This window comes from Capsicum annuum, chromosome 1 (genome assembly GCF_002878395.1).
Source record: "Capsicum annuum cultivar UCD-10X-F1 chromosome 1, UCD10Xv1.1, whole genome shotgun sequence".
Classification (NCBI taxonomy): Eukaryota; Viridiplantae; Streptophyta; class Magnoliopsida; order Solanales; family Solanaceae; genus Capsicum; species Capsicum annuum.
This window is the reverse complement of record NC_061111.1, coordinates 243,611,851-243,621,887: the sequence shown is the minus strand read 5'-3', so window position 1 is coordinate 243,621,887 and position 10,037 is coordinate 243,611,851. Positions and strand designations below refer to the sequence as shown.

The window sequence follows — 10,037 nt, the reverse complement described above, 5'->3', positions numbered from 1 at the left end:
GTTTCTTGCTTTTGATAGGTAGAGATAGGCCAAAGAAGTATTAGGAAGAAATGATTAGACAGGACATGGTGCTAGCTTCAGTTTATCGAGGGCACGACCTTGGATAGGAGGCTATGGAGGTCACGGATTAGGATAGAAGGTTAGTAGGTAGTTGAGTTTTGTCCCAACTTTCGGCGGGATTAGGCTTGGTGGGAGCATGGAAGCACAATGCATTTAGTAGTATTAGGCTTATACATGTTGTTTCTTGCTTTTGATGGGTAGAGATAGGCCAAAGAAATATTAGGAAGAAATGATTAGACAGGACATGATGCTAGCTTCAGTTTATCGAGGGCATGACCTTAGGTAAGAGTCTATGAGGTCACGGATTGTGGTAAAAGGGTAGTAGGTAGTTGTGCTTTGTCCTGCTTTTCGATGGGATTTGGCTTTGTGGGATTATGGAAGCACAATGTATTTAGTATTATTAGGCTTATACATGTAGTTTCTTGCTTTTGATAGGTAGAGATAGGCCAAAGAAGTATTAGGAAGAAGTGATTAGATAGGACATGGTGCTATCTGGAGTTTATCGAGGGTATGGCATGACCTTAGATAGGAGGGTATGGAGGTCACGGGTTGGGGTGGAAGGTTAGTAGGTAGTTGAGCTTTGTCCTGCTTTTCAGCTGGATTAGGCTTGGTAGGAGTATGGAAGCATAGTATATTTATTAGTATTAGGCTTAGACATGTTGCTTTTGATAGGTAGAGATAGGCCAAAAAAGTATTAAGAAGAAGTGATTAGACAAGACATGATGCTAGCTTCAGTTTATCGAGGGCGTGACCTTAGATAGGAGTGAAGGCTATGGAGGTTACACATTGTGTTAAAAGGTTAGTAGATAGTTGAGCTTGTCCCGCTTTTGGGCGGTATTAGGCTTGGTGGGAGTATGGAAGCACAATATATTTATTAGTATTAGGCTTATACATGTAGTTTCTTGCTTTTGATAGGTAGAGCTAGGCCAAAGAAGTATTAGGAAGAAGTGATTAGACAGTTATCGAGGGCATGACCTTAGATAGGAAGGAGGCTATGGATTTCACGGGTTGGGGTAAAAGGTTAGTTGGTAGTTGAGCTTTGTCCCGCTTTTCGGTGGGATTAAGCTTGGTGGGAGTATGGAAGCACAATGTATTTAGTAGTATTAGGCTTATACATGTAGTTTCTTGCTTTTGATAGTTAGTATCATCTGTTGTCTTTTGTGTTTCGGTTACCACATTATATCGTTGTTGTTACTGGTCTTTTTCTGGATGCTCTGTACTGCTTTCTGTATCAATTGACTTGTTTTCTTCATTGTCATGTTTCCTTTTATCATAACTATTTTGATTTGCTGAATTTGAGCTGAGAGTCTTCTGAAACAATCTCTCTACCTCCACGAGGTAGGGGTAAAGTTGCGTACACTCTACCCTCCGTAGACCCTGTTTGTGTGATTACGCAATGTATGTTGTTGTTTGATTATGTTCATCAATATTGCCGAGGCCCGAGGATACTCGGAATTTATGATTTCTCTTTTAACTTAATCTTTTTCCGCCAAGACAGTACAATTTCATTATTGTATAATAATCGTATTGAGTTTTTAATCATACTGAGGTCGATAGCCAACTGTTTTGTTGGAATTGTTTTATCTATTCATCAAATTGATGTATTTTTTTAGTGTTAATGCATTGTTTTCTATTTTACTGTCTTATTTATGATGCGAGATTGTATGGTTCAAGGGGGCAAAATTATATATGTCGAAGAAAGAATAAAGAAGGAAAACAGACCCTGCAGCATTACTTGATGGAACTAGACTGAAATCCTTGGTGTTTCATTTACAAGTTCACCAGTACAATAGGATAAGTATCCAAACCTCAATTAACCATGACGTTCCTTTATTCATCATGTTGTCAATAAACCAGAAGTAACGAGGAAGAACAATGTGTGTTGACCAGTCTGGAGAACCAATTGAGGCTGTTTAGTATATGTTAATGGAAAAATTAATTTTGATTTTGTTGTAGCATTTCCCTTTGAATATCTTTTTATTTATTTTTTCCTTTTGAAGATTATTTATCAATGCTTGTATGTATATCAATAGAGTAGTAGTACACCTTCCTTGGCCTTTTGGCTAAGATCAAGCTTAGCTCGTTTTATACCTTCCTTGGCCTTTTGCCTAAGATCAAGTTTAATGTCAAATCATACCAGTTTGATAATAATAGATCTAGTTTTAAATTTTTGTCTTTTTGATGCAGATTGATGACCGCATGTGCGGTGTGAGTATCAGATAGGAAACATTATCTGTTTAGCTTTAAACTTAAGCTTGATACCTCTCTACGTTTTCTTACTAATCCCTGTCCATGGCCACTGTTTCCCCTTTCCCGCCACAATTTCAGCACCCAAACACTAGTTCAAACTTCTCGTCACCAATGCTTCAACCTTACTTAGAGCAACTAGATGAGAAACACAAACAACAGCCTCAGCCACAACAAGCTGCTGTTGAACAGGTAGATAATGATCCTAAGCAGAGTCACCTTAATCTATGCCCTAACCCTGGCCTCATCAATAAATCAATTTCAACTCTATACCGTGTTTCCTTCAATCAAAATGGTAGCTGTTTCGCCATTGGCACTGATTGCGGCATTAGTGTCTATAGCTGTGACCCTTTCTGTGAGATGTTTCGACGATACTTTGATAATGGAGGTGGTATTGGAATTGTTGAGATGCTCTTCAGAAGCAATATACTAGTCTTCGTGGGAAATGGAGACAATCCACAATATCCTCGAAACAATGTCATAATTTGGGATGACCATCAGAGCCGTTGCATTGGAGAGCTTCGTTTCAGGTCGGCTGTGCGCGGTGTGCGGCTTCGACGGGACTGCATCGTAGTTATACTTGAGCAGAAGATTTATGTATATAATTTTGCTGATGTGAAGCTCGTCCACCAGATTGAGACAATTTCAAACCCAAAAGGACTTTGTGAGATTTCACAAACAGCTGTGTCACCTGTGCTGGTGTGCCCTGGGTTGCAAAATGGTCAAGTTCGGGTTGAGAATTTCACATCAAAAAGGACCAAGTTTGTTTTTGCACATGATTCTAGGATTGCATCTTTTGCTCTTAGTCATGAGGGGGATGTGCTGGCAACAGCAAGTATCAAGGGTACTCTCATCCGGATTTTCAGCACACAGGATTGTTCATTGTTGCAGGAGGTAAGATTTTGAATGTTGTTTAGTTCTGCCCAGGTATTTCGTATTCTTTTATTACAAAGCTTTTGTAAGTAATAGTAGCATTTTCATATTTTCTCTTTCACCTGAATATCAACAATTTGTAGCTTTTGGACTGCAAAACTGACTTCGTCAAAGTACTTCTTGTATCCAGCATATCCGCGTCCTTTTTCTTCATTTTATAACTCTCCTTGATCAAAACAATGTTGCTTTGATGTCATTTGCATATGCTAAACATGGATAGGTAAATGGCACTGTTATCTTGAAATTCCTCGACTTCCGCTGCTACTCTCAAGTAAACTGCACCTATAAACCATTTCCTAATGTCTTAAAATCACGTATTGAGTCTTTAATCTGTGTTCCCTGTGATCCATGACTCAGAAAGTCTTTGCATGGATTTGGTACTCAGTGTGCGCTCTTTGCTAGCCTCTGTCTACCGATTGTACTTTTTGATAATCATGGCATCCGGGCCAGCTTGCGTGCACCTCGAATAATTTCATGGGAAGAAATCACCTAGTTTTTTTTGTCTCAGTTGAGATTTGAACTTGAGACCTCAGGATACTCAACCCACTTCATTAACTACTAGGCCATACCCTCTGGTGCCTAACATATTGTAATTTATTAAAATTGAATGTAGACGTTTCTTCTATATAAATCTTCATTCATATGTGCCTTTGGCTTGTAAGGTTCCTTGTCAACCTCCATTTGGGGCATATCGGGATATTGCATGAGAGGAGAGATAGATGTTTCTTCATCAACTTTTTTATCTTGAGGAGGAATTAGAGTTAAAGAACATAATGTTGTTAAATTTTTCCAATTCCTTTTATTTTCTATCTATTTTTCATCTCTCCCATGATTACAAGTGTCATATTTGTTATTGTCATCGATGGTACAGCAGTAGACATATCTGATATAGATTGTAATGTTTGTGGTTTGCTTTTCTACTTTCCCCGCTAAGAGAAGTACTTAATCCAGACACAAACTACAAGCTAGATTGAGTTTTTTAATTTTCCTATGTATCAATTAAGCAATGCTTTTGACATACCTAGTTTTGGCAAATCACATGGCATGTATGATCCAGGTTAGGAGAGGTGCTGATAGAGCAGAAATTCACAGTGTTTCATTCTCTCCAACTGCTCAGTGGTTAGCAGTCTCTAGTGACAAAGGCACTGTTCATGTTTTTAGGCTCAAGGTCAATCTGGGGAGTCAAGTTAAGCCTAAAGGTTCTCGTAATTCCCGTGTTACCTTGGCTGCACTGACTTCACCGCTCCCCTTCATCAAAGGTATGGTTCCCTTCTGATACACATTTAATGTTCTCTGATCTCGCTCTCTCTCTCTTTCTCTCTCTGTTGCAAACAGTCATGTGGAGTTCTAGTGTAAAGTTATTTGACCTTTGATCTGGATGCCTTGTAAGTTTTATTCAATATTTGAATGTCCTGGATCAGTAGTTTATATAAGAAACTATGGCGACTTATCACATGCAAATTCAAAGTACTCTTTGAATGATAGTTAACAGCAGTAGACTTGTTTTCAGCTGACAAATGCTCCAAAGCGGTTAGCATAAACGGCAACAGCCTACTTGCTAAATATCTCTCCATGAGAACCTTAGCTCAATCTTCCATTATACACTTCAGCTTGAACAATTGACCTAAGAGTTAGACAGCTTAAACTAAATCTGATTCCACATTAGGCACTTGCCCTTTTTACACTTCTAAAGTCTAGTTGCCAAAAGGACAAGTGTCCAGGTTGTCACCTTGATGTATCTAAATTGTCCTTGCATTTTAGACAGCCATAGTTTCATTTCAATTAATATTTAAGCTTATGTGTAGTGTCATCTACCATTTTTTGCCTGTAACATACTTTTTGGGCCATCAACCCAAGCTCTGGAAACGGAAGCTTTTGTGATCCCTTGCCACCCAATACAAAGTTTTCTCTATAGCTTGGAAGCATATAAACATATTCAAGAAAGTTTATAGAAAGTGTTATTATTTGAGAGATCGACAAGGATGTCACTCATCATATTGGGGCAGCGTGGATGAAATGGCGGTTCGCCTCTGGAATCTTGTGTGATAAGAAGGTGCCTCCGAAATTCAAGGACAAGTTCTACAGAGTAGTGGTTAGACCAGCTATGTTTTATGGGGAGGAGTGTTGGCCAGTCAAGAACTCGCACACCCAAAAGATGAAGGTGGCTGAGATGAGAAACTACGAAGTATGTATGGGTTTACTCGGAAGGATAGGATTAGAAATAAGGTTATTCAAGATAAGGTGGGAGTGGCTTCGTTGGAAGTCCATAAGCAGGAAGCAAGGTTGAGATGGTTCGACCATGTGATGAGGAGGTGTCTAGATGCCCTAGTGCGGAGGTGTGAGATTGGCTAGGGATGGATTCAAGCGAGGTAGAGGTAGACTGAAGAAATATTGGAGGGCGGTGATTAGACATGACATGGAGCAGCTTCAGCTTACCGAGGACATGACTTTAGATTGGAAGGCGTGGAGGAGACAAATAAAGGTAGAAGGTTAGTAGGAAGGAGTACGTCCTTCCTAGTGGGTAGGAAGTCTTTGTTTTGTTATCTGTGCTAGTAGTCATAGTGTAGTCTTGTTTCAGAGTGTATTATCATTTGTCATATTACTTGGTAATAGTCTTGTTTATATTGTTATTTGGTGTGTTAATACCCATTGTTTCTTGTCCTTTACTATCGCTTTTGTAGATTGTTTTTGTTTTGAGTCGGGGGTCTATCGGAAACAACCTCTCTATCTCACCTCCAAGGTGGTGGTATGGACTGCGTACACTTACTCTCCCCTGACCCCACTTTGTGAAATATACTGGGTATGTTGTTGTTGTTGTTGGCGTTTGTAAATAAAGGATAGGGGGAAAACAAATCATGATTGCTGTACAATTACAAAGTAGGTGACATTTTTTTTTCCTTCTCTGAATATAGAGGAGTTCCCTTTTACTATATAAACCAAACAAGGGAAATCGAACTGCTAACTTTTCTCTTTTCTTCCCCTCTTTCATCTCGTTTTTTCACTCAAAAGGCTTTCAATTTGGGTTTCCCTCTAGATTAGATTCTCTCTTTTTCTGTTCATTGTGAATGTTAGTTCAGTCATTTCATTAACGTTCCCCTTACCCTAATATATCTATTGAAACTATGTCTTAGCGGCATGCAAGTCATTTTTTAATTTTTAGGGGTTCTCTAAATTGAAGGGGAGCCTTGAAGTAACTGGTAAAGTTGCCTCCATGTGACCATGAGGTCACGGGTTCAAGCCTTGGAAACAGCCTCTGACAGAAATGACAGGTCCAGGTAAGGCTGCGTATAATACACCCTTGTGGTGGGGTCCTTCCCGTACCATGTGCATAGCAGAAGCTTTAGTGCACCAGGCTGCCTTTTTCTTTTTGTGATTCTCTAAATTCTGCATTAGTCTGCTCATACGCACCTCATATGAGAATTAGGATATCACTATTCACTACTATAAAAACCTTATTCCGCTGTCCTGAACGGACATCTAAAATACCCTTGAACATTCCTGCACAAAAGTGTTTGCTTTCTTGGTCAATTTATTATGGCAACAAATAAATATTTCTAACCTCATAATGGAGTTAATACTCGTTAAATTGTAGCTATTTCTAGTGCAGTAGTATTATTCATAACATATTTTAACACCCACGTTACAATTAAATAGATTAACTTCCATACACCTGGAGTCTAGTAGTGAAGGATCCGTGTCAGTACACAAGATTTTCCTGACAAAGTTTGCTTTATTTGAGTGTAACGAATTAAGATCACTTGTTTTCTCTGATATATTGGAGGATCACGAGGGGTGTTAACTCGTTGCAATAGGGTTGTTTAAATGGAAAAGGATTTATCTTTGACTTTGGCGATCTACATGCATCAACCAACTACACCTTAATCACTAATTAACTGAGGCTGGATTTTCATAACAACTATTTTTATGTTGGCGGTCAACCATGTGCAGCCCTCCCCTTTTGTAAGACTTGGGATCGGTTATGCGAGGCACCGTGGCATGGCTCACATGCATACTCAATAATATTCTGTTTTGTTTCTCTGGAAGGGCCTTGAAAATGTCAAACATGAAGCTTTGTCAAGAACTTTTTTAGTTTCTTTTCTTAATTGAGTGTCTCCCGATGTACCTTTCTCCCTTTATATATATCAAATTACCCGTTGGCTCAAGTTGACCCAATTACGTGACAAACTGTTAAATGGCGAGGCTGGAAAGTAGCTATAGTGTTCTTCTGATACTTTTCTCAGATACTGAATCTGGGTTTCATTTTGGCAGGAGTGCTTCCAAAGTATTTTAGCTCAGAATGGTCTGTGGCTCAATTCAGATTGCCTGGAGATTCCGAGTACATTGTTACTTTTGGTCATGAAAAGAATACATTGTCAATTCTTGGCTTGGATGGAAGGTATGCCCATTTTCCGAGAATTTATGACATATATTATGCAATATTTCTCTTGTAGTACATATAAATACCTATACTTCATACAAGAGGTCCACGTTGGACGACAGAGAGAATTAAGCCCAGACCTCACATTGTCTCTGTTATGCTTTTCTTGTTTTGACAGATGAAATTGACAGAATATTGTGCGACCAGTCATAAAGTATAAAGAATTTAACCATACCTGTGTATTGATATATACATAGTGTACTATTACCAGTGCTTATGTAGAAAACGGTTTAGATTGACAATACATAAAAAGTGGCATAGCATGAACATCTTAGAGCCTGCTACTTAGGGAGTAAAGAGAAATGCTAATATGCCGGTTCATCATCCATTATTTGGGTTAAGAAAGATAAATTCAATGCATGCACATAGAGTCAATACCAAAATATAGGGCTGCAAAAATCACAACTGCTGAACCAAAGATAAGAGATTGATTTAAGAAGTAATATGATCTTCCTTACTCTTTGTAACTACTTGTTCCTCAATTAATGCGTTTTTCTAAATGTAAGATTTTTGATGTGTGTGATTGATCGTTTTAAGAGTATCTGTCGTCCACACAAACACTTGCTAATGCATACACACATAATGTTACTTCCCTTTCGAATATCAATTTGTTTTTTCCAATGTGTACATTTACATCTCTTGGTAAGATTTGCTTGGTCACATTATTGATATGCCATGAACTTGTCATGCAGCTTTATTAGATGCAAATTCGACCCAGCCTCTGGCAAAGAGATGACTCAGTTGGAGATTCACAACTTTCTCAAGTCCGAAAACTCCCCGTGATGGAACATTGGATTGACCTTCCTGTCTATGCAAGGATAGTATTTGCTTCCCTAGTCGTGGTATACGCTGTTGTATATAGTGATTTAGCATGGTAAAGCTGTAGCGATAACCAACAGTTTTGAACAAGTTGATGTAAAGAACATAGACTTATTAGTATGCTAACAAAATATAAAATACACAGTTGAATTTAGAACCATAATTGTTTCGTTCTAGCCAGAAAATGTGTAGTTTATTTATTTTTCAATAGTTCTTTGTATACACCCTTGTGGTGGCCGGTGGGATCCTTCCCCAGATCCTGGGCATAGCGATAGCTTTAATGCATTGGGCTGCCCATTTTAGTTCTTTGTTGCTCAAACTTGCTTCATTTACCTTATTTCTACTTTGGGGCAATGGTATTTGTAAATTTTCTTCACTTTTTAGGACCAAAGTTTTGGGCTGATTCTTATTTTACCACTCATAAACACAGTACCATTTTACTTCAGTTTTTACTGAATACACATCGAAGATAAAATGAGAGAAGTTGGTTGTTACATATCATTGGTCATGTCGCGCTTCGACCTCTAGATGCATTGATCTATACGTCTGAAACCATGAGAAGTGAAGGTGTTTAATTAAAGGAGCACTTGGTAGACCTAAAATCATGTGGAAGGTTGTCTCGCAGGACCTACAATATTTTCGGGGTCCAGGTAGGGTAGTGAAACATAGGACACAATGAAAGAAAAAGATCTATATAAACAATAATTATATGTGAAAAATATGTTTTAGGCATGTCACATTTTTATTGTAGGTCTTATGTTCTCTAGGAGTTTTTTTTTATTTGACCATTTAGAGAGTTAATACGTTTAGTTGCATAATATTGACATGAGATAAGTTTAAATAGAGTAATATAGTGAAAATCATCTCTAACTTATTTGAGATTGAGATATTATTTCTAAAATATGTTGTTGGTTGGTGGCGAAATCCTACAGTTTTATGGAAGGGTGTTGGTAGACAGGTAGAGTAATAGTTGCAAGTTGTAATTCTAGAAAAAAGAGGTTTTTCATTTTTGTGTGGGAGAAAAGTACACCTACTGGTCATTTTGAAAATAAATGATTAATATTTAATTAATTTATCATATTATGGTCAGTCGGTTAAATTATTATCATTTAATAGTCATTGGACCACTTTGGCCATTTCGACCCACTTTTTAAAAGGTTGTTATTTTCTTTTTAATCCATCTTATAAATAACACATAAATCCCAATCCTTATATAATTATTTATACTTTCCTCCACTTTTTTATTTAGTTTACTCTCCCGATTCATATATATAAGATAACCGCATATACGTAGCAACCTATGTATATGCGAAATTTTTACCGTGTTTAATAATGAAAATAATGGATTCTCCTGTCATTAAGGACGTAATTAACTCAACTAATTTAATAAGTGGATTAGTGCATCCCTTAAATTATGTAACAACTACTGAAATTCAAATTTTGAAAACAACAAATACATAAAAATCAAATCAGACAAAAAACATAAATCAAAAATAAATTTGAGCACTGGTTTTTGATCTTTTTAAAAAAGAAAAAAGTA

The 10,037-nt window shown here is 37.6% G+C and overlaps 1 protein-coding gene across 2 annotated transcripts in view; it reads left to right on the top strand.

Moving 5' to 3' along the window:
* The window catches only part of LOC107849517 (autophagy-related protein 18a), a 12,784-nt gene extending 4,133 nt beyond the window's left edge, over positions 1-8,651 (top strand). For both annotated transcript variants that reach the window (XM_016694080.2, XM_016694086.2), the window contains exons 2-5: positions 2,248-3,201; positions 4,298-4,499; positions 7,510-7,636; positions 8,371-8,651. In XM_016694080.2, the coding sequence (XP_016549566.2) occupies positions 2,353-3,201; positions 4,298-4,499; positions 7,510-7,636; positions 8,371-8,461 (1,269 nt within the window). In that variant the 5' untranslated portion in view covers positions 2,248-2,352 and the 3' untranslated portion in view covers positions 8,462-8,651. The remainder of the gene's footprint in view (positions 1-2,247; positions 3,202-4,297; positions 4,500-7,509; positions 7,637-8,370) is intronic.
* The last annotated feature ends 1,386 nt before the right edge of the window (positions 8,652-10,037 follow it).